General features: G+C 44.3%; 1 protein-coding gene across 3 annotated transcripts in view; it reads right to left on the reverse strand.

The window, feature by feature from the left end:
- Positions 1-24,747, reverse strand: part of CDCP1 (CUB domain containing protein 1) — a 43,060-nt gene that overhangs the window by 709 nt on the left and 17,604 nt on the right. The window contains exons 5-9 of one of the 3 annotated variants that reach the window (XM_075418840.1): positions 20,015-20,242; positions 17,462-17,842; positions 16,639-17,004; positions 15,271-15,352; positions 11,097-14,064 (exon numbers count right to left, since the gene is read on the reverse strand). In XM_075418840.1, coding sequence (XP_075274955.1) covers positions 13,617-14,064; positions 15,271-15,352; positions 16,639-17,004; positions 17,462-17,842; positions 20,015-20,242 — 1,505 coding nt within the window. In that variant the 3' untranslated portion in view covers positions 11,097-13,616. Of the gene's footprint in view, positions 1-11,096; positions 14,065-15,269; positions 15,353-15,636; positions 15,798-16,638; positions 17,005-17,461; positions 17,843-20,014; positions 20,243-24,747 lie in introns of those variants that run through there. The other 2 variants (XR_012763726.1, XM_075418841.1) reach the window with 2 other exon arrangements.

A 24,747-nucleotide genomic window follows, 5' to 3' on the forward strand; every position in this document is an offset into this window, starting at 1 on the left:
TCAATCTGTCAAAATCTAGAGAACAAGGAGTTGCTCGCAGCAGGTTCTTGCTCGTATCTCTCTTGCTCTCTATTTTCACATAGCTGCGCTCCTGCCAGCACCAATCTTCATAGGAAGTTTTGCAATTCTGAAACTGGGAGGAGCAGAGGGGAGGGTGGCTTTGCTCCTGCTGTAGTTATTGGACCCAAGAAGCCACAGCTGACCTTGCAGTTTCAGAGTTGCATTTATGAGCTGAATATTATTCTACATGCTTCTTCTCATTGTGTATTATGAACCACAAATTTTCTTTTAAAAGCCAAAAAAAAGAAATTGCAGAAGATTCCTCATCCTTGCTTACCACAGCGCTATTTTTTTGTTTGTTTGTGGCCAGTCCCGCGTTTTGTGCTCACAGGGTGGAGGGGTTGAACAGGGGACACTGGCTTCCTCCACTCCAGAGGGGCCTGGTGGGACCTGCCCAGAGCAGATGTGGTCCATCTGCTGGGGGCTGGGACAAGCATCACTTTTTTGCTCTTCTGTTAAATCTTTTTGGCATTCAGGCCTGAGAGAAACATCTGCTGTCCACAAAGCGCAGTCTCCACCACATGCGTGCAGGCTAATGGAAAGAAACCGCAGCTCTTCCCCAAGAAAAAGAAACGTGGAAGTGATCACATCTGAACCAACGTATTGCCCTGCCTGCAATCTCAAATGAACCTCATGTTATTAAAATAGGAGACGTTGTGTAAGGTCTGGTGCCACTGATGGCACCGCTCAGCTGCCTGTGGCTCTGTAACACAGCAGAGGAAAGATGAAGCATGAAGTTTGCCTACATTTATATAAACAAAAGAAGAAAAGTTACTGGGTGAGCCCACAGAAAGCATGACCCCAGCACTACGCCATCCACAGCTGACTTCAACGGAGCAACACTGATCTACCCAGCGGATCACCCTGACCCCAGTTCACTGAGGTCCTGAGGCAAAAGACCAAATGGTTAACCATATAACAGTGTTTTATACTTTCTGAAGTACCCCTCCGAGCAAGAGCCAGAGCAGCGCATTATTAACACACGTCAGTGCCCCAGGCAGCAGCCAGATTGCTCTTGGCTTCGGTCAGTAAAAGGGCCAGGTGGTAGGCAAAGGTGGGTAAGGATTTGGGAGTCACGAGCCAAAAGCTTGTTTTGAGCCTTGAACACTTTTGTGGGACTCGGTCCTTCGCAGTCCCAGGGGAATTCGAATCCAGAGAGTTTGGTGACACGTGAAAAGGACACCAAGCAGAAAGAGGGTGAAGATTCACACTCAGAACAAGCAACCCAACCCCATGCCTCTGCTTCTTGTGCCTGTCTGCTCAGCCTGGGGGTTACTGAGACCCCAGTTTCTCACCACATTAGGTGTACCCTCTCCCCCATCAACTTTTGCAGGGAACAGTCCTGAAACACCTCTGCTCCTCCCTGCCGCAAGGGGAAGGCACTTCCCACCTCTGGCTGTGGGAGCAGACCATCGGTAGGATGCACCTCGAAAGGGAAGGAGCACCTCCACCCCTGCACCACTGAGCCTTGTTATTCGTATATGCTCTACTCTTTGGTCCCACTCTTGCCTGAGCGCTGAACCCCACTTCAGTACCTGACCTCTCAGTCTCTCCTATTGCAAATAAAATTAAAAATTAAATTACAGTTACATTTCTCCAGCTCAGAAGCTGCCATAGGCAGGGAAGAAACACAGGTCTGTGAGGATCAGCAAACAAGGGTAAGCCAAACGACTGCTGGGAGCTTGAATGTAAAACCGTGGGGAGTCACTACACTGATGGAGAGCATAAAAATAATCTCCTTAGGGGTAGGAGATAAAGCAGGGGATGAGAGAATATCAGACTATGGTGTACAAAGAGAAAAAATAGTGCTTTATTCCCTTTATCTCCAGTATAGAAGTACCCAGAGTGAATCCGAAGCCAACAGCTGGGGACTGTTGCAAATACAGCTAAAAACAAAACCAGAACGTCTTAGCCGTGACTTGCACGCAGCAGCCTTACCACTCTGTCCTGCCCTCTGCAAAGAGGTCGGTGGCTGCACCACCTCCCTGCCACCTCCCACGCACTCCCTTGTGCTAGAGGCTCGGGCCACTGGTGCTGGCAGCGACCGCGGGGCACCCAGCGCCCGCAGCCTGGGAGCTCGCTGGCTGGGCGCTGTGCCCTCAGCGGCCAGCCTCACCCCAGGAAGGAAACAAAAACCCACAGACAGCCGCGCTGCCAAGAGGTGAGGCCAACTGCTAGTTGCAGAAAATATTTGCTTTCTCTTCAGCCCTGTTAGAAAGCTAGCCCTGAGCCCATTGGAGAGAACAAAACACACAAGCCACTTGCCAGCCTCGGCTGGTCGGCAATGAAGAACACCTCTCAAGAAGCTGTGTTTAGAAAATGCTGTTTGGGAAGCACTACATCTCATAAAAGAAAATGCAAGAGGGGAAGTAAAACCTGCACCACTTGCTGCTTTGCAGAAATGCCCCAGGGCCGGCTTAGTTTCCCACTGCAGTAGCAGGAAAGGTTCTTACTTCCATCACACCCATCAACAGGGATCCCAAAAGCAAGGTCTCTGATGTTCAACATTGTACCCGATTTTTGTGTTTCTCAGGACCAGTGAGGCCACATCTGGAGTGCCAGGTCCAGTTTTGGGCTCCCCAGTACAGGGGGGACATGGACTTACTTAAGCAAGAACAGCGAAGGGCCACAAAGAGGATCAAGGGGTTGGGGCAGCTGTTGTGTGAGGAGAGAGTGAGAGCTGAGACTGCTCAGCCTGGAAGAAGAGAAGGCTCAGGGGGTCTTATCCACATGTTTAAATGCCTGGTGGGGGTGAGTAGAGAAGACAGAGCGATGGGCACATACTGAAATTCTGCTTAAACTGAAGAGAACCCTTTTTCTCCGTGAGGGTGGTCAGACCCTGGCACAGGTTGCCCAGAGAAGCTGTGGAGTCTCCACCCTTGGAGAGACTCAAAACCTGGCTGGACACAGCCCTGGACAACCTGCTCCAGGGGACCTTGCTCTGAGCGGGAGATGGGGCCAGGCGATCTCCTCAGGTCCCTGCCAACCTCAGCTAGTTTGTGCAGACACAGGCAAGGGGTCCTACCTACATAACTGGTTCCTCTTCTACAGTCGCTGGAGAAGAACGGGCATTTCAGGGGGAGACTGATGACCTCGGACACCTGATGGATGAGCTGTCATGTAAAAGTCTTCCTACAGAAAGAAGTTACCAAGTAAGCCGATAAAATAACCTCTTGTGGGATGTGATTTCTACACTGCAATGTTGCCAGAGCTCTAGGTATTAGGTCTTGCTTCTCTGTCAAGTGTGATCAGAAGACAAGAGCTGAAATTTCGTATAGCTATTCAACAGAAATGAAACTGAAAAAAATTCCACCAAAGCACCAAAAAGAAATTGAAATGTATTTTTATATTAAATGATCAGTCCAAACACACAGTTCACAAGTGGGTAGATGCAGTTGTGTATCAGCTCAACCACAGTGACAGATTTGCTTTGCTGTTAGAGCAGGATGGTCCACAGGCAGCTTAAAATTCATCCAGATTCGTGTGCAATGTGGACACTACTCCATCACTGGGAAGGCTTGGATCCAAACGCAAAGCCCCTGAGCACTGAGCCACGCTGACATGGGGGATCCAAACCCCAGGAGATGGGCAATGCCACAGGTCCCACCTGCCCATGCACCAGCACAGACGTGCTGCAACACACACCCATGGAGGCTGGCTCCTGCACTTTGTTCTATAATACGTCAGAGCAGAAAGCCAAACCCTCAAGCGGGTAGACCTTCAAACAGTCAACTTTTAGGAAACACTCCAGAAATAGCACTGGTTATAAACATGGTTAAACAATTGGCCCTACTGAAGAGCGATGACTTGGAAGGAGCTGTGTGGGTGGGGTGCTATGTACCTACAGCAAGTGACTGACAGTTTTCCATGAAGCCTAGGAACTGAACTTGCTATGAAAAATGAAGCAGAACAACCACCAGCACTTTTTACTCTTAAATTGAGTGTGCGAAAAAGGAATGCAAACACAGCGAGTAATTGTAGCATTGCGCTGGAGAAAGCTAAGCAAACGTGAAAGCAGGGTACTGGGGAGAAAACCAACTTACATATAAAATGGGGAAAGTTTGAAAACAAACAAAAACAATTAGTTCTGAGATTTTTTTCCTTCTTTTAAACATTCGCAGGAATTGTTATGCCAGCCTATAGAAGTAGCCTATTTTTCAGCCTGCCGGAACTGCAGATGTAGATAGTGTCCACAGCTAGGTGTAAAACCACCTCATGGTTTTTATCAGGTGATAAGTGTGCACTAAAAAGACAGCAAACAGAACTGGAGGCCAAACTACAGTGAGCAGTGCAGGCATCCAAAAGCAAGGATTCACCCTTTGATTCACATGCTAACCAGGGTGCCCAGATGACCCTACCCTGGAGATCCGTAGAAAATCAGTCCTGTGTCTCAGGAACCGGCTGTATCAGGGGCAAGATAGTTTTCTTGCTCCCTTCCTATTTTGGGATGAACGAGAGAGGTGTCCATAAGCTGCCAGGCTCTCCTGGGACATCTGCCACTTGGTTTCTTCGTTTACCAGTTCTTGCATGAAAAAGCAAGCTGGCCACTGCCAAAATCCCTGGAGCAGACAGACGGCCCCAAGGCACAGCAAAACTGAGAAGCCAACCCACCTCCTTCCCTCAGGGGAGAAGGACACAAAGGTGGCAGCCGTCCTGCTTTAGGTCATACAAAGGTCTGAGGCAGAGCTCATAGTCCCGAGATCTTGCCTTGTGATCACCCATCCTCTCACCTTCCCCCCTTGGAGAAACATTGTCTGCCAGCCACGCCAGAGGACACCACTCCTTTCCTGCTCTCCTTCCCCCCTCCCAGTGCTCTAAATTCACACTCCTTGGAGATTTAAGTTGGTTGTTCCAGGCACAGGGACTCCAAATTGCATGAAAATTGTCTATTAAAAAAACACCACCACGTAATCTGACAGTTCGCCGGTCTGCATATAGGTTACCCATCCACGGGAACTGCAGCACATCAGAGCTTACCTGCACACGCCGTGTTTTGCAGCAATTCTGCTAATTCTTCAGCTGCAATGGAGCCAGGTGGGATATTTAGTGTATCATTGAGGTGCACAAGCAGAGCACTGGGATTTCAGCTAACAGGAGCAATGAGGAATTACACGTGCCTGGAGTCTTAAGCCGTACTTGGTCTGGAAATCCAGTTCTCAGTTAAATTCAAGCCTTCTCAGCCAGATAAAGCAGGCAGGGACCACACCAGCCAGCCCCTCTCACCCTGGCCCATCTCATGTACAAGCTCCCATTGACTCGCTCCCCAGCTGCTCTCAGCAGAGCTGCAGGGAAAATCCAGCTTTGTCAAAGAAGAGGGAAAGTTTAAAAGACTACTAGGCCACAATGTCTATGTTCCAGCCCCTTCCCATGATCAGGTCCCAGAGATGCTAATGCTATTTTATTCATCAGGAAAGGTGCCCAGGCTGTGTGAGCATCGCTGTGGGGAGCTGGTTTAGAGGCACAGGCTGGGTCTAGGCAGGGGTCCTGGGCACCCGGTACCCAGCTGCCACACGTGCCCAGAGGTTGTGATGGTGATGCAGAGGGCACCTGACTATTACAAACCTTGCAGGTGTGGACTTCAGGTTTGCACAACGAATGACAACATGCACAAGCAAAGTAAGAGATATTAAGGCTGTAAATCCCTGGACCTTAAAATATCAGGAATATGTGAAAATTAAGGTTGCCTGGAAACCTTGATTCCACACCCTTCTTCCATTGTATCATCATGCATTAGCTGTACCAGTAACTTCATAGAAGGGTGAGTACATTTACTGCAAGCATAACAGCAGCAGCAACCGCAGCAAATGCTGTTATAGCAGTAGCTTTGCAGAAAAGGACAAAATTTAAGCACCCAGGCACAAACATGCACTCCGGCTGTGCAGGAGAGCTCCTCCTCCCTCCTTCACTTTCCCCAGCCGTTGCCTAGATGTGACCAGTTTCTTAGCCGAAACCCAAAGGGTGGGCTCCAGCTCTTAGCCCACGCTAATTAGGGTCCACTACCAATGCTGACAAAGGTAGTATCTCATGTTCCTACTGTTGCGTAAGTTATCTAAAGACATTCTGCTGGCAAAGGTTAGTGCAGGATAGTGATTTAACTAAATATCATGGCTAGGAGCAGAGGCTCAATGGTCAGAGAGGTACTAACTTCAGCTTACGCCATCAGAAGCAGCTGCTAGCTTGGGAACGCCCAGCGGCAGCACTTGGTCTGCATCAGCCCCAACAGCCCAGCACAGCCTGCCTACTTGCTGTGTCTCTGGGACATTGGCAGGAAAGAGAGCTGGCTGTGGTTTTCCAGGAACAGAGAAAGCTTCATGCACAGCTCCTACCACAGCAAACAGGATCCTTCTCTTGCATCTGTGTCCTCACAACAATGATGCGAGACAATGCAAAGTTTGGCATAGACTATTAATTACCAACAACAAGAAATACTCCAGAAGTCTGCACTGGACCTAAGCCGTTCTTACCAAGTGTCAGGAGAACAAACACATCCCTCAAATTCATTAGCAGCCACCGCTTGCTCCATTCAACATCTCCATGTGCCCTCTTTTTTTGCAGCACTGCTTTGAAACCCAGAAATTCAAGCATCCAGTCAGAAACTGCTGATGGCACCGTGCAAACTGTTCAGTCATTCAAGCCCCTCCATGAGCTTGGCTTTCAGAGAGGCCATTTTCTTAATCCATCCCTGTCCCATCCCATGGGGAGTTTCAAATTTGAAATCCATTCCCCTCCTCCCACACTACTTAGGTGGCATCCACCCGATTGGCATTCACACCCAACTTCATTTCTGTTTATTAGAAATAAATCAAGGAAATTAACTACTAAAAACTGCCTCTGTATCTTGGAAAAGAAGCTGAGGGTCTCCCTTCATGGCTGGTGGTCTGGTTGTGGTAGGACAAGGGTAAGGACAAACGTAAAGCCTAGCTTCACACTGACCCTCAAGTAAAGGTTATATCTAAGGAGGATACAGGACAATATCCACCCTCAGAATAAATTTCACCTTAACGATTAAAGTTAAAATTGGAATCTGAGCCTTGATTTGTAATACTTCCGAAGCAAAGGGATGCATTATTCTCACCACCTTTTTTCTATTTTGAGGTAGCAGAAAGGGGAAAGGCTCCTCTGTGTTGTTCCTTGGCGGCAGAAGATCACGGAGCCATCACCATCGCATCACCTTAAGCAAAATGTGAATGGGCGGAGACATTTTTACTACAGTAAATGTTAGTGCAGCAAGTACAGATTTTGTGAAGCACATCTTGCAAAGAGGTTACTGGTAGCGACATGATTCGTTGCACTGTTCATGGACCTGGCTTATTGTTCTGCACACTTCCATCTAATTTGGCATCTAATTAGGTATTATTCATACAAGAAGTCACTCATGTCAAGAGAAACAATAGATTCCAGAATAATTTCAGGTTTTCCTACATATATTAATGTTTTCCCAAGTACTTCTCCAGCTATTTGAGAGACAAACAATTACTTCAAATACTGCCACTTCATTTAACGCTGAAGCAGCTTTGTGGCAGCAAAAGCTGGGGTCCTTGCTGTAGCAAACCTCACTCAGCACCTTTACTGTAATCCAAGCAGGTTCACGTGTGACTAGATATGAAATCTGTTGTAGAGAGTGGTTAAAAGTATTTCACCCCAGCATTGGCTGCTGGGCGTCAATCTCATAGAGAACATTCACCAAAATAAGTGGTTTCTGGAGACTTCTGTCTTGAATTTGGCTGATTGAGAGTATAGGGAGAAAGGAAGACAAGGCATGAAAATACCATAGTAGGAAAATAAAGGAGGGCAATGCCAAAAATCCGCCTTTCAGTAGCACCTGGAGCAACTTCGTCGACAGACAGTTCAGTGTCTCCAGGTCAAGTTGTCTTACTTCCAGCAGTGCTACCTTCCCAGACATAACCCGGGCACAGATTCCTTAAGAGTCATGTCCCACAGGTAGTATCGGGAAGCGTTGCCACAGAAATCCAGCATCTCCTTTCAGCTGAAGCTGTATCTTGTTCTTTAACTCAGATGGGCGGCCGCAACAACCTAAGAACACGTAGGAGTTTGACTGGCAGGACTGATCAGCCAAAAATCAGATGTCAGAATACACAAGTATATAGTAAATTGCCCATTTTCCTCAGATGTTTGACTAGCAAGGAAAAATATTAAATTGTCTTCTTGAGTATTAGACATATGCATGAACCCATATGCTTTGCTAGGCCGGTTTAAGACATTTAGAAACTTGTTCTCTGTTAACCCAAAGGAAAGAAATTAGAGAGGAAGATCTAATAGCTTGCTGTCTTTTTTATTTTTTTAAATTGCTCTGAAAGACTAAGCTATAAAATGTTCACTGAATAATCATACTAGAAAATTTCATTATGCCTTTGCTTACTTTTTAGGGTTTACCACTTACTTAATAAACTTTCATTAACTAAAGGAGACAAACGAAGGGAAAACACACAAACTTTTTCAAGCTTTTAAATGGGCAAAGCATTAAGCTGTGAAAGTAATCACCAAGTATCTAAACAGGTTTAATTTGGCAGAAAGTAGAACAGGTTTAATTTACTGTGGAAGTGTGGAATCTATAAAGATTCAGGCTTTTGGGTTTGCATCTTATTAAGATGATTATTCTTATACAAGAACATTTATCACAGCATTTATCTTTAAAGCCCTCTCTTTTGAGGACATCAGAAGTCGCTTTACTCTTCCAAATAGCACAACTCTGACAGTTTCTACCATATGAGAACGCACCGGTGGGTGTGCAGGTCTCCAAAGCTGAAAGCTTCATGCAATCATGCCCCAAAGTGCGAATGGGGAGTTTAGTATGAACAAAACTCTACCTAGCAGCTTAAACCACAGAGCAGTCATTTTTTGCCTTTGTAGTTAGCTATATGTTATAGAACAACATCTATGCATATTTGGTTTTGGGTTACTTTTTCTGGAATCCATCAATTAAATAAAAGTAGAGTTTTGAGAGGAGAAATGCACCATTGCTTCTCTCAGTTAAAAAAAAACAAAAACAAACTTTTAAACAAAAAGCACTTGCGAGGATGAATTTGAAGCAGACACTAAAACAATTTGGCTCAGCAGCCTGCAGTTCGTGCTCCTGAGACCAAGCGCTGAATCTCATTTAAGGCCAGGTTCTTCTGTGCAGGAAACTAGATTCATACACATGTACTTTATAGATGCCTTGCCATAATCAATCTCATACAGGGAGGAAGCTGTCTATGCATGCTCTGTCTGTCATTTTTTAGCCCTTAAAATAAAGATCAAAGGGAGGAGGGATACTTTTCCCCACAGTGGCTAGCGGCAAAGGTTCAGGACATCCTACCACCACCTTCAGGCAAGACCATGCCCAGGGCTCCTGAGAAAGAAGAGCCAAACCCAGCCCTGCTTCTTTTGAGAGGCTATGGCTGTGCAAGTACTGTGGTAAAAGCTAATATTTAACCCTTGCTGGGGAAGAACAGCAGGTAGGTCAACATTGTTGCAGGGACCTTCAGTTTTTGAAGATTCACCTTGCCCAGAAGCGTAAAGCCTGGCTTGTGTGCAGCAATTCTTTAATACAAGAGATGGATGCAGCCCAAACCACAAAACATCCCTTTTATATGTTAGAAGTGTTGCTAATTGAAACAATTTGCCATGCTTCATTTATGTTGACAGAACAACATGCTAGAAGTCGCTAAGTCCCTGTAAAAAGACTGTCCCTTCCTCCAGGTTGCATCAGTCATCCACACCAGAGTTCCTCAGTTTCAAAGAAAATTAGGTAACACATGCTTGCATAATTTCTGGGAAGCCAATCTTCATGAAAGAGAAGCCAATCATTAAGTTGGATGTAGAAAGCCATTTATACTAAAGCAATGAATCCTAGAACTTTTATTTTTCGTTTCTAGCTTCAAAGTTTTTGGAGAGGCAGATTTGCTCCCATCTTTGTGTACACTGCAGCCCACAGTTCGACACTGGCTGGTGAAGATGTGCACATGGATGAGGGTTATTCAGCATTTTGTTTCCTCCCTGCCCCCCAACAACATTCACATACTTAAATGTATTCTCTGTCACGCTCACAGGTATCCCAGGATAGTTTCTCCAGAGTGACATAATTTATTTTTCCCTACGGTCAAGGAGTTGAAGTCTCAGCATTAGTCTGGTGTCAACAAGAACAAAACCAACTTTCTTGTTTCTTACCGGTGCTCTGCAAATTTTGCTCTAATCCAAAGACTAGTGACTTGTCTCTTGATTTATCTGGAAATTGCACGAGATTATTCACATACATGCTTAAAAATAAAGCAATTGCTGAGTGTTTTGATAGATCAAGATTGTCCAAACCTCACAGATCCAAGCCCAAGAAGCAAGAAGTATCTTTTCAGCTTTGCTGTCCTGGGCAACAAAACCCTCCACTTCTCTGTTCTCTGCAAAAGCAAATTACATTCGGGCCAGGAGTTTCTGAACAGTTGTCCTCCTATGGACCCTCACCTTTCAATTAATGGTTAACCAGACTTAAAAATCTTCATTTTTAGATAAAAATCACTGCACAGTAACTACTCCAGGATGGCACAACCTCAGTGAAGATCCAAATAATAAAGTACTTTCATCTACATTCATATCAGGTGGCAATTTTGGAGAGGGCCTAGGGACTCGTCGATCCTTGCTGAGTTTCTGATCCCTTCCAAGAGCAGATCTGACTAATTCAGCCTAGATCCATTTCCAGCAACTACTGGGATCCTCAGTAGTGAGGATTTCAAATATCATATCCTATGTGCATTGAACTTGCCTCAAAATAAATAAATAATAAAAAAAAAAATCCAGAAAGCAGTCAGTATGTACTGACTCCATGCACTTTAATTTGGAACAGAAAAAGGGCTTCACGTATTTTCAAAAGGGTCTCTTCTGGGCTGAAGGACTAGTCATAAAATGTACTTTAATGCTATTATCCCTGAAGAGATATGAATTTGGAATTCAATTGTGTGTGTTAGTTGGGCGTGAATAAATTATACATATCATGCCCCTACCAAGAAGCCGCTGAACCATTTATTTTTATATGAAAGCTTCAAATATTTTACAACCCTTCTCCCCAACAATCTAAACACATGCCTTTAAAAACAGCAATTAATAGCGTATCACTGGCTATGCCAGAAAAAGGACGCACACAGTCAGCAGTATATTATCCCAGCAAAACAGATTCTCTAAAAATCCATTTCTATCGTCTAGGGCAGTGGCGTAGCTACCAGCAGTCAGACATCAAAATACTTAAGGCTGAGTTTACACACACAAGACATATACTAGTCACTCCAGCTGGTAGTATCATTATATTTTATTTTGTAAAAAAATTAAGTCACAAATTTATCTTGACGAAAAGTGCCTGAACTCTTACTTTAAACATACCAAAACAAGCACAGTGAAAGTCAACCTTAGACTGGAAACAACTGTAAACTAAGGCTGACATTGCCATACCAAAAGCTGAGTTAAAATAGAACAAATAAAACTACCAGTCAACAAGCATCATATTCTTCCTTCAAAGACCAAGAGATTGTGAACAAAAGCCTGACCTCTGTTACATTTTCTTCAGTTGGTTAGAAAGAACATGAACTAAAAAATGTCATCTAAGCAACTGCAGAAACAGAGCTGAAGGGATGAGACAGCCTTGAATTTCTCTTACAGACTTCTCATTCCTTTTCAATAAGAGAAGTGAGAAACACCGACCAGGCAAATGCACAACCAGACTACTCTGATAAAAACGTATTGTGGCAATTCAGTTACCTGAGAAAAACCAGATATCAGTATTGCAGAAATCTTTTTAAGTTCTCATATGACACTAAAATGACCCAATACACTTTGAAGTAGGTGATTCCAGTGACCAGTCAGAGATCTAGGAATACACATTTCTATATTAAAAGTGATAAACGTTAAGCAGGAAAATACCTGAAACAATTAAAAGGCACTTTTAGCTGGCACGTGTTTTGCTATGTGCTACAGAAAACTGAGTCAGGTACGACATTATATCGAATCTTACAGTGGTCCAAGCAGTACGACGGTATACATGACCATATAAATAGTCAATTTGCAATGCCAGCATAGTTAACACAGGAAGAAATCCACATTTTTATTTAATGTAAACAGTAAGGTTTCTAGTATGGACATTTTACTTTTAGACATTATTATCTGTTTAACATCATTGCATGCAACGTTGTTTAAAACTTTTATGGCACTTCTGTATCACTAGGCAAGAAACAGTCACGATAAGACATTTGGAGAGAAATTCTCAAGTCGTCGAGTCTAGTGTTGCATGCAAGATTGCAAACATCCTCAGTAACTGCACACCTGGACAAGCCAGATGTTTGCACATAAAAGACAACTTTATTTATATACCCGTAGTCCTCCGCACAAGGATCTGACCCTCAGGTTTTCAAAGGCACAGAAGCTGAGGGGCATGCTAAGTACAGCACTTAAAAATGAGACCTATCATTTACCTGATTTCAAGAGGTGACTTTCAAAGGCAGCTAGACAACAGAAATGTAAGCCCCACTAGAAATCAAGAGCTGTCCCCACCATCATTTCAACATGGTTGTTAAATTCAGACTGATAAAAAATCTGAATCCATAAGGAAAGCCTACTCTCATTCTTTGCATTTCAGAGAAACTGCCTGCTGGAAATAATCCATTTTCTCTACCCCTTTTTTTAAAAGCATTAGTAAACAGCTGGATGACCACATCATTATTTCTTCATTGAATCCTTACTCTTACTTGAACTAAAAGCACAAGATATTACTAAAATGTGAATGCTACAGACATCTGAATAGAAGCACAAACTGTTTTAGACTTTTGAAACTGTTTTTGTAAAAAAGCAAAGAAAATACAGTCTTTGGTGTAGGCTCACACAGTGCTATCCAAGTATAACAACATCAGATGGAAATTAGAGAAAACCCGTAACTTGACTTCCAAACTAGAAGAGCCCAAGCTCAAGTGTTCACACTGATTTACACAGATAGACCTGTTCCAGGTAGCATAGACGGTCTTTCGCTACGCTTAAGTAGCCACCAGCATGCTAAATATGATGAATTTTCAAGCAGTAAGTGGTGGAAATGACAGTGTCCCCTCCTTTCCCCAGACATCTGTGCAACCTGAAGCTGCCCTGAGATGGTGATGTAGACTACGTCTTCCAAGAGTCACCAACGAACACTCAGGAACAAGCGACTTGCGAGAGGAGGAAATACTGGACAAAACACTCTCCCCACTCTATTAATTGCCACAGTTTTAAGCTGGCAGTTAGGAATTAATTTTCCTGATGTCCTTGTAATAAAAAAACAGGACCTTACCTTTGCCACCCGTTTCACAACCAGAAGTGCATGCAGTCCTGGAGTGTCTTGACTGGTTTTGAGTTTGCTAGATGTTTATTCTAAAACTGAAAGCTATCAACAGCTCAAGCTTAAAAAAAACCAAAACAACTGAAAATACACACAAAACAACACAACATCAAAACACATTTAAAAACAACACTTCTCTTCAGGTTTTTTTTCCTAGACCCTTGTCCTTACACCTGTATTTCCACAGGAAACTGCTGCACCTGATGTAAAATTACTCCACTAAACTCTCCTGTTCTTTATTTTCCAGCAATGACATGCTCGTATCTCCATTATTCTTTTCATTCATATCTCCATTGTCCTCCGATTGCCCTGATTTCTGATGAGCAAATGTGTAAGTGTCATGGTCTGTGTCCATCAGAGGTAGAGGTTCCTCAGTGTTAGAGGAGCGTTTAATGTCTTTTCTGAAGGAGAGCGGAGGTGGAGAAGGTGGCATGCTACCAATGGGTCCATCAAAAGGCCGGTACACATCAACTTCTGGAGCGACTAAGCCATTGGATTCCTTCAGCAAGTGCCCATAGACCATAGCGTCATCAATAACCGCATAGACATGAGACTCATTGTTTTTCCTCCCTTTTGTGAATAAGCCTTGTTTTCCAGGCACCTGGGTATTCACATTAGGATTGTACACTCCCACCATGGGATTCTGGCTTTTCTTCTTCCTGTTACAGAGTTGAAATTGTTAGCAGGCCAGAAGCAACACGTGGCTAGCGTGTCTAAACTCAGTAATGACAGCTTCTGTTTACCCATCCCAGCCACCCAGTATCAGGCAGTCTACCCGGACGGAAGGCTTTACTTGCAATCTTAGGAAAAATAACTCGAGTCTAGACGTGTGTTTTTTTAAAACGAGCAGAAAATAACTTCACACTACCTGGTTACCTACTGCTGCTCTGCTGACCCTGAAGTTTGCAAGACTAATGTCAATGGCCTCCCAAGCATGGGGGTCCCAACTGTGCAGTGTACCGAGTCTCCCAGAATTCGCAAACATTAATAGGACCTGGAGGCCATCAGATCCTCACAAAACAAGCCTAAACGTCACTGAAGATGAGTAAGATAATGAGTCCTCTATGAAAGTCAAATGAACTTTTCTTGGTTGCACTTTCTGGAGTGACTGTCCCCAAAGTGGAAAGACCAAAGGCTGAACTGAAGATTTTTAAACCTGTATTTGTAAAGTCTTTACTGCATGGCAGAGAAGCGTGCTCGTAACTGCTCAAGTCATCGCATTACACACATTCATTCCAGCTCCATAGCTTCAGGACCCAATCACCCTGGCAGCACTGAGCATACATGTATCAGAAACCCCAAGCTATCGATAACTTCAGACTCTGCTTGCATGAGTAATGCTATGCATGTTTGCTTTGCATAACCTATTTCTCTCCCCAAGGGCTCATCTCACAGAAAAACGCTCCCACTTGATGTGCAAACTCCAGGAGAAGTCGCTGGAGGTTGTGTAGATGAAAGATAGCTCCTAGTATACCTGGGTGAGTTTACAGCTTGTTTGAACAAAGTCTTGTCTAGAGTCACAGCAGCCACATTCACTGCGATTTCATTTCGCAGGAATTGCTGATGATATCCAACCAATACCCTACTTACAGTACAGCCAGAAGCCTGTGCTAAGGCCAAAGGGGGCAATGCACTGGGGGCTGAAGTAATGTGACTCCAGGAATGCTGCTCTACTCTCTTGAAGTCAGTCAATTTAGAGTAAAACCGCATTCCCAGAGTTGCACTACTTCCACCATCATGGCCTACCTCACGCTTCAGCCCCTTCTTCAAGAGATCTATACCAACACGTGAAACAGAGGGCCCAGCATCTCTCCCAAAATGCCTTATTGAACTGTTCAGTTACACATGCTGAATTACGAACTTACTTCTTCTTAACACAGCACACAGTCAGTCCAATAGCCATGAGAACTCCAGCCCCGGCCACCACAGCAAGTATCACTCCTAGGTCTGCAAACAGACAAGGTACAAGGATGCTGAGCAAGAGAGAGAAAATATCCAGCTTTCTCCTAAAGCCTGTCTGTGTTTGAACCTCCTGAAGAGTTTCTAAGCATACCAGCTGCCTGCAGAGCAACAGTTTATGAGCCATGCTCACTGCAGGGCAACACAAGCCATTTCCAAGAGGCTGGAGGCCAAGCAACAAACAACTGCTAGCAGTGGAGCACAACCGAAAAACCCAACTAACCCACCCCACCTCCAAGAGTTCAATACAGCTCATGCGCTGCTAAACTCACCCGCAGCATCTCACATGCCTCTGGCTGAATAGGCAGGGAAGAGAAGAAAGTGCAGAGAGAGACAGAGAGGGATTCAACAGAGGAAGCAGCGACATTTCACCAGCTTCCCCTCAACACCATCCTTTCCTCTGAAATACACAATTGTGTTGACCTGGGGTATTCTAGGAGGCATAAAATTGTTCAGGAAAGTCCACGTGCGAGCAAAGACATCACGTGTTTTAGAAGAAGTATACATTACAAAAAAGAAGAAAAGAGGAAAAATTAGAAATTAATTTGATACTGTTTCAGTTCTAGCCTGTGTAGCCAACACTTCTACAGACAGCAGTCTCCCACAGGTGAAGAGGAAGTGCAAATGTGAAGCAAATTTACATAAGCAAAGCCTACCCTCAAAATCTACCACCACCACCTTTTTTTTTTTTTTCTTAAACTACTTATGTTTCAGGAAGATGAAAGACAACAACAATACAGATTTTGCTGTTCATAGTCAGGGCACTCTCCACTAAATGGTCAGATCTGTCCCAGGGATGATTTCTTGCTCATATGAACACTGAGACTAATTGAACTGCTAACATGAAGTAAGGACTAATTGGATGAATAAGTCTGCATAATCAAATCCCAAGTCATTCACCAGGTCTGCGACCTTGGGAGGAAAAAACATCGCTCGATCTTCTTACATTTTCCAGGTGTGATGTCCAATTTAAAAAGGTAAATTAAATGAAAAAGAAAAATTCTAGTCTTGCTGCCCTGAGCTCTGCAATCCCCCATCTCATAAAAACAAAACAAAACAAAAAAAAAAACCCCTACACCACATTAAAACCCCTCCTTCCCCCCCAGCTTCTAAAAGTACCCAGCTGTAACTCACAGGTTTTTGAGGGACAGGTATTTTCGAAGGCAGGGATCTCAAACCCCAAACCCAAGGATGACCAGCATCCATTACCGTTCCCCCAAGGGAAAGCAAGGAAACAAGCAGAAAGCAAACCACCACAACTTTACAGGACTCACCTATCTGCCTGTCAGCAAAAGTCACCCAGAATTGCAAGGTTAGCTGCATCTTATCCACGGGTTTACAGTTGGAGACGTTTACCCAGAAGTTATGATTCATATTTCGGGGCTCAGGCAAAAGCTCATCCTCACGGCGCACGGTCTCCTCTGCCCGCAGTGTTTCTTCCTTTATGTTGACATAGGCACGGCCCGTCTCACAAACAATGCCCATACGGTCCTTGGAGAACCCGAGGCGGGCAACCTGCTTGTCGGGCACAATGACGTACCAGGACATGGAGACATAAGGAGGTAGACCGTAAGGCCAGTTGGGAGTCTGCAAGTAAACTTTCGCTTTCTGATCTGGACTTACAGTGAAAGTGCACTCATCTGTATTAAAGGAAAAGAATAAAGGAAAGAAAATTTTATCTATTGAAAGAGAAAGCTTTAAAAAAAAAAATAAAGTATCAAACTAAGTTAGCTGGTCTGTCTTCTCCATTACAGAAAAGCACCACTTACACCTGTGACCAGCAAATTTATTCAGTCAATTGCACCTCAGTACCAGCAATACAACTCGCCTATCATCCCTTCCACATCAATAGTTATCACAACTAGCACACACATATATCTGCAGAAGCTCACACAACCAACTATCCACCACCTGGACTGCAAAACACCTTCCTCTGAGGAATAAAACACCTCACTGATTTGGATGAAGATTGGTCCAAGCAATGGCTCCAGAATAAGACTATAAAGAACTGCTTTTATTTCTGTTTATTCATATGTGCTCTAATAAGTGTATTGAGACCTAAACAACAGGGAAAAGGGGTACAAACCACTACCTTACCTTTAATATGTGGTACAAAAGACATTTTCAGATCTTGATGGTTAGATTCATTGAGGAATCCTTTACCAAATGTTTTTAAGGATATGGTGATATTATTCCTCATCTGAATCTTTTCAATGGATCCGCCAGGACAGAATACACCAACATTCAACTCCGTCTCTGGGGTGGCACTGACAATGCTGTAACTGTAGCTTGTGTTGCACCTCTGCTCTGGCACGTGTTGCTGAAGTTTCAAGGATGGAGACGTAATTTCTATGTTGATCACATCGGGAGCCACAAGCTTCCAAATAAACTTATGCAGTCGAATTGGCAATTGGGTAATAGCCTTGGGCACTGAAAGGGCATAGATCTTCCTCTGACACCACCGAAGATCGACACAGCCTGCAATCACAAAATAAGTCCCAAGGGTTGTATTTTTCTTGCAGAGGAAATATCTAGGAAAAGCAAGTTTTCCTGTGTACCAGAGAACACATACACAGAATACTATCAGTTTTGTGTTAGACCCAGATAAGCATTTACCTGAGAAGGTACCCTCTCTTACCAAAATATGCGTCCCTTGTAGTTAAAGAGCTTTCCTGAAAAGCGTGCAGAACACCAAAGGAAGCGACAGATCATAAAACCATAGAATGGTTTGGGGTGGAAGGGACCTTATAGATCACCTAGTTCCAACCCCCTTGCCATGGGCAGGGACACTTTCCACTAGACCAGGTTGCTCAAAGCCCATCCAATGAGGCCTTGAACACTGCCAAGCAAACGTATGCAAAATCCTCACTCCGGATATTGCTGTATCACTTGCTAACTGGGACATAGCTGCAGACTTGCCACGGTCCAGAAAATATATCTTTAAAACTCTTTCCCTATTGATACTTGAAAGCATTTGGGAAAATCGTGCACTAAGTGGACATGCAAATGGCACAAGATGCATTCCAGATGACCAACTTGGTCCTGCATTTTCATGGGTAGTAAGTGGAGGAAAAGAAGGTTATCAGGAGTAGTCAGCATGGATTCACCAAGGGGAAATCATGCCTGACCAATCTGATAGCTTTCTACGATGACATGACTGGCTGGGTAGATGAAGGGAGAGCCATAGATGTCATCTACCTAGACTTCAGCAAGGCTTTCGACACAGTCTCCCATAACATCCTCCTAGGGAAGCTCAGGAAGTATGGGCTGGATGAGTGGTTGGTGAGGTGGATTGAGAACTGGCTGAATGGCAGAACTCAGAGGGTTGTCATCAGCGGCGCTGAGTCTAGTTGGAGGCTGGTGACAAGTGGTGTCCCCCAGGTGTCAGTACTGGGCCCAGCCTTGTTCAACTTCATCAATGACCTGGATGAAGAGTTAGAGTGTACCCTCAGCAAGTTTGCTGATGACACCAAACTGGGAGGTATGGTGGATACACCAGAAGGCTGTGCTGCCATTCAGCGTGACCTCAACAGGCTGGAAAGTTGGGCAGAGAGGAACCTGATGAGGTTCAACAAGGGCAAATGCAGGGTCCTGCACCTGGGGAGGAACAACCCCATGCATCAGTACAGGCTTGGGGCGGACCTGCTGGAGAGCAGCACTGTGGAGAGGGACCTGGGTGTCCTGGTGGATGACAGGTTAACCATGAGCCAGCAGTGTGCCCTGGCTGCCAAGAAGGCCAATGGCATTCTGGGGTGCATTAGGAGGAGTGTGGCCAGCAGGTCGAGGGAGGTTCTCCTTCCCCTCTACGCTGCCCTAGTGAGGCCTCATCTGGAGTACTCTGTCCAGTTCTGGGCTCCCCAGTTCAAGAAAGATGAAGAGCTACTGGAGAGAGTCCAGCGGAGGGCTACAGGATGGTGAGGGGACTGGAGCATCTCCCCTACGAGGAGAGGCTGAGGGAGCTGGGCTTGTTCAGCCTGAAGAAGAAAAGGCTGCGAGGGGACCTTATAAATGCCTACAAATATCTGAAGGGTGGGTGTCAGGAGGATGGGGCCAAGCTCTTTTCAGTGGTGCCCAGTGACAGGACAAGGGGCAATGGGCACAAACTGAGGCACAGGAAGTTCCGTCTGAACATGAGGAAGAACTTCTTCCCTCTGAGGGTGACGGAGCACTGGAACAGGCTGCCCAGGGAGGTTGTGGAGTCTCCTTCTCTGGAGATATTCAAGACCCGCCTGGACAAGATCCTGTGCAGCCTACTGTAGGTGACCCTGCTTCGGCAGGGGGGTTGGACTAGATGACCCACAGAGGTCCCTTCCAACCCCTACTATTCTGTGATTCTGTGATTTATGGCTCTCCTATTCTGTTTCTGTACTTCACAGTTATCAGTAAGAAGATTCTTCATTAAAGATTCGGTCAGAAGATGCCTTCTGTCCTCTCCCTTCTAGAAATAGCTATGCAATGTCTATTATTAAAGGTAGGATTATGTAGTGAACAACATGGTCATCTCCAGATTATTGTACCCATCTCCCAGCTGGCCAACGCCCAACCACACTCTATTTAAAGTTCAAGCGAGAGAGAAGGTTTGGCTGACCGCTGAGAATAAGCATGCAAAAGCATTCCCTAGGAAACAACACTAAGCCACTTTTGTCATACTTATGCCTTTTTCAGCTGTGATCCTCAGACGGGACAAGTCCTTGCACAGAAAGGAGATCTTGTAGATGGCGCCGGACACTAAAGTCAAGACACGGTCGCAGGTGCGAGGATCCTTACAGATCAGGCATATCGGTTCAGACATGAGCGGAAGGCGGCTGGGCCACCCTTCGAAGTGTATTGTTACTGTCGTATTATATTCCTTGCTCAGGTCGACCAAATGGGTGACATCTGCAACAAAAACATTCCAGAGCAGTTACTGCCAAGAAGTGTGACATGAAGCAGAATTTCCTCCATCGCTTCTCACTCCATTAGATGAGCAGCTGTTGTAGCTATTTCTATATTAGTTAATAAATCCTTATTTACTTCTTTCCATCACTGTAATATGAACTCAGGCAGTACCATATCACTCTTCTAATTTAGAGGTTTAAGCCCTTCCACACACAAACCCCATTTCCCACCAATTACACTAGCCCCTTTTGAACAGGTTAGGCTATAATGTAAGGAGCTCACCCAGCTAGGTCAGATTTGTGTTCCCTAAAAGGTTTCTCTTATTTCTTTAAAAGTCAGTTCTACTGATCAGCCAACAATTGATTGGAAAAAGGTTCTCCATTCTCAAATTTATTACATATTGCTAGATTTCCATCTCAGCTAACTCTTTGTTGGTTTAGGTTTTTTGAAGCCAAGCTGAAGAAAATTGTCCAAAGTCAGTAATTAAGCACATCTGATTATCTGGAGTCAGTTAAAGATTAAGCTAATCTAAATGCAAGTACCAATGTGGTTCAAAAGGGAAAAAATTGCCAAGTACTGTACTTCAGCAGAAGTGCAGGCAGTTGTTACGAAGGTTACTGGAGCCTACAAAGATGCTTTCTAAACGTCTTTTCTGTTTGGCAGTGAAAACATACAGAGATGCCACAAATTGTCAAAGTCTGTCTCCATGCCAGCGGGAAGGCTGAGGATCACACCTTGCTAGATTGCTTGATTTCCCTCAACAGCATGATTGAACTACCACATTGCCCTTGCATTTAATTGCTCAAAAGCATTCCTCCAGAAATATTTTCTGACTAGCTGTAAAAAATCAAACGTGAGAGCTGGCAGAATTAACCTGGAAAAGTGAAGAGCACCTTCACCTCCCCCAACACTAGCCACTACTTCTCTTGCAGTCCATCCCTTTCCCTGTACCCCACCACACACAACCTGCTGCAGGAAGTTTTGTAATGCCCTCCAAGCTTGCTGGACCCAAGGTGCCCACAGTGACCATCATCCCTGGCACCCTCTCTCAAATAGTGAGATTCAGCTCAAAGATCTGCTTAAGGAGGCATGTACTGAGGCCAAAACCACTTAACATTTTCACTAGTGGGAGAGAGTGTACCCTCAGCAAGTTTGCAAGAGTGGAGCTGGAAAGCAGCTTTGTAGAAAGACCTAGGGGTCCTGGTGGACACTAAGTGGAATACGAGCCAGCAGTGTGCCGCTGCAGCAAAGGTGGCCAACAGCTTCCTAGGCTATGCTAGAAAGCATCAACAGCAGGTTGAGTGAGGTGAATTTCCCCCTCTGCTAAAGCACTGGTGAGACATCTGCAAGTGCTGGGTCAAGTTCTGGGCTGCCCAGTACAAGAGAGACATGGATGTACTGGAGTAAGGCCGGCAACGAGCCACAAATATGCTTAAAGGATTGAAGCATCTCTAATAGGAGAAGAGAATGACAGAGCTGGAACTGTTTAGCCTGAAGAAGGTGGCTCATGGGGACGTGTGCGCACATGTGTAAATGATATGGTGCCAGACTCTTCTCAATGGTGCCCAGTGACAGGGCAAGAGGCACAAATTGAAATACAGGAAATTCTGCTTAAACATTAAGAAAAAATATAACGCAAGGTTGGTCAAACACTGCAATAGGCTACTCAGAGAAGTTGTGAAGTCTTTGGAGATACTCAAAACCCAACTGGACACAGTCCTAGGCAACCTGCTCTAGCTGACCCTGCTTGAGCAGGTGTTGGACTAGATGATCTCCAGAGGTCCCTGCGAACCTCAGCCATTTCTGCGAGTTTGATATCCTAGATGACCGATAGAAACCACATCTACTCCAGTCTAACTGAAAAATCACAACCCCTTATGAGACCTACTTCCATGAGTCTGAGTGCTCCGCAAGAGCAACTCTTGCACAATATTTAAAAAATAGACATATTAAAGGGGAAAGGGTTATGATTTATTGCTGAGTCTCCCTAACCAACTGGCTTCAAGGCCGTGTCTTCCATCATGTACTATCTGGGCAGCTACAGCAAGCTGGAATAACAGGGGTAAGCAGATATGACAAACACCTTGTCCCACGTAAGCTAATGGAAGCTGCAAATACTCAGAATATCTGGAATGGGAAAAGATAAGGAAAGAGTAAAAAAAATCCAAGATTACAGATCACAGCCTAGTTCACAAAGATTAACTATCATGTGGAAAGACAGATCTTGGCTCCACACAGCATCCTTATGCTGTTAACAAGGCATGTGTTTCAGATGTCAAAGAAAGCAAACCAATCTAGTAAAAGGTGTCCCTGCCCATGGCATGGGGGTTAGAACTAGATGACCTTTAAGGTCCCTTCCAACCCAAACTATTCTGTGATTCTAGGATTCTATAAAGGACAGACTAAAAGAAAATATAAATATATATATACATACACTATAACTACTCTTCATTTTCTGGTTTTAGCTATAGATCTCAAAGTCATAAACAAATGGTGAATAAAATAGCTTTCTCCTGTGTGGGAAATCAGACACACAAAAAGGCAAGAGGTCAGATGGAAGTCTCAAAGTCATTGGCACAACCAAGCACAGAACCTAGGATTTCTACCAAAAGGTTTCTCATTCTTCATAACATTTTATTTGCAGCAGCTAAACACAGAGGGTTAGATTACGAAGTTATTTCAATTGGAAAGAGATGTATTTTCTTCTTATTTAATGACAAGCATCACAGGCAGCTGTGGAATACCCAAATGTTACGGAAGCTTTGAGAATATGAAGATACTAATGCATTTTTAATAAGAGCCATGTTTAACTTGCATACTGCAGATGGAAATTTTTGTTGGGTTTTTTTTTTTAAATAAAAGTTTCAATAATGTCCTGAGGGCTGAATCTTTGATGGAACTTATATAACTACAAAATCACTCCTGAAATCCTATAAAATCCCTAGAGAAACCACTGCTGTCTCTTAAATCCAAGTGGTTTATTACTTGCATTGCATTCAATAAGAGCAACCTGTTTTTTTTATTTTTAGGTGATTATTGTCTTGTCTACTGACAATAAATATATTAAAATTCTCTTTGCTGTCCAAACTAGAAGGGAGATAAAGCTGATTAACTGAATACAATGTTTTCACTCTGTGTAGCTCCCAAGAGGCAACACACAATAAATATAAACAAGCACAATTTGGTTAACAGCAATTTCAGGAGGATTTGCGGATCATGAATGGAGCCAGGCTAGACAGACAAAGAACTCTGAGGATTACAGTGGTGAGATGCTACAGACCCTTTCTGGATAGGTGACTTCAAGGTACAGGCCATGCAAACTTTAGTCCCTCTAAAATTACTTAGAAAGATTCTAAGTAGCTCCTGCTGCAGTGGTAGTCCAGAGGGTGGACTTTCCTCCACCTGCCACTCTGCAGTGAGGGCACCTTGATTATTAACCTCCACCATGAACTGAGGTCAGAGCTAAGAAGCCAGACGATAAATCACCAACTCCATAGCTCGTTACCTAGCCAGGCTTTTTATTTCTGTTTTTAGATAAATGCTCTGGGGTTGCAAGTCATTGTGTTGAGCCAGTCTGAATTTGGGGCAAGAAAACAGAAAAAAATTAATTTTATTAGTGTAACAATGACCAGCAAAAAACCTAAAGAACATCCAAACATGTAGGGGACATTATTAGTGGAGTATCTTACTGAAAACTTCTGTGCCTAGTGTGAATTCTTCACACTGGAGGATGTTCAGGCTTCTCTAGGAAGTCAAATAAAAAACTCAGAGAAAGGAAGACAGGAAGGAAGGAAATGCACATTGACACCATTAGTAGTATGGAGACCATTTTACATCTCTCATTTCACCAGTTCATGCTACAGATCTTGCTACCAGCCACGACAGCAGGTTTCATCTTCCTAAGTGCAACTGCTTATGTACAGAGCAAAAACCTGTGCTCACATTTTAAGAATGGTCCTTAAAATGTTGAACCTTACATCTGAAAATAAAACTGCCTGAATAAGATTGAACTTGATTTCTGTACTGGATAACAGGCAGCAACACATGAGCCCAAACAATACCAACCATGCCGTTAAGGTCCTTGCCCGCTAGCTGGACAGGGGCCCCAGAGGGAACACAGTTGCAAGGAAAAGCTAGCTGGTGCTTAGCTTTGTTTACACAACGTGCAAGACCTGATACTAGGCATTTTAGTGTTACAGGCATTTTTCAATTACACAATGCGGGCACTGGAAAAGGAAAGGAATCCTCCCCTTACAAGCTACAGTGTAAAATCTATGATGGAGCTTTATACTCTGTTCCAAATTACCAATTTCAGCATCACCATCCGCCGTGCCGTAAGGGCAGCCTGTGGTACCCACGGCGGAACAACAGGCCTCAGTGTTGCCTGGCAACCTACCTCCTTGAACTCAAAGAGGGTCCAAAGCTAAAGAAAAGTGACAAAAAAACCTCGGGTATTTCTTTTCCTTGTGGTGCTTAGCCCAGGCATTTTAAGCAAAAGCAACGGA

Source organism: Opisthocomus hoazin, chromosome 4 (assembly GCF_030867145.1).
Source record: "Opisthocomus hoazin isolate bOpiHoa1 chromosome 4, bOpiHoa1.hap1, whole genome shotgun sequence".
In the NCBI taxonomy this organism is placed as follows: Eukaryota; Metazoa; Chordata; class Aves; order Opisthocomiformes; family Opisthocomidae; genus Opisthocomus; species Opisthocomus hoazin.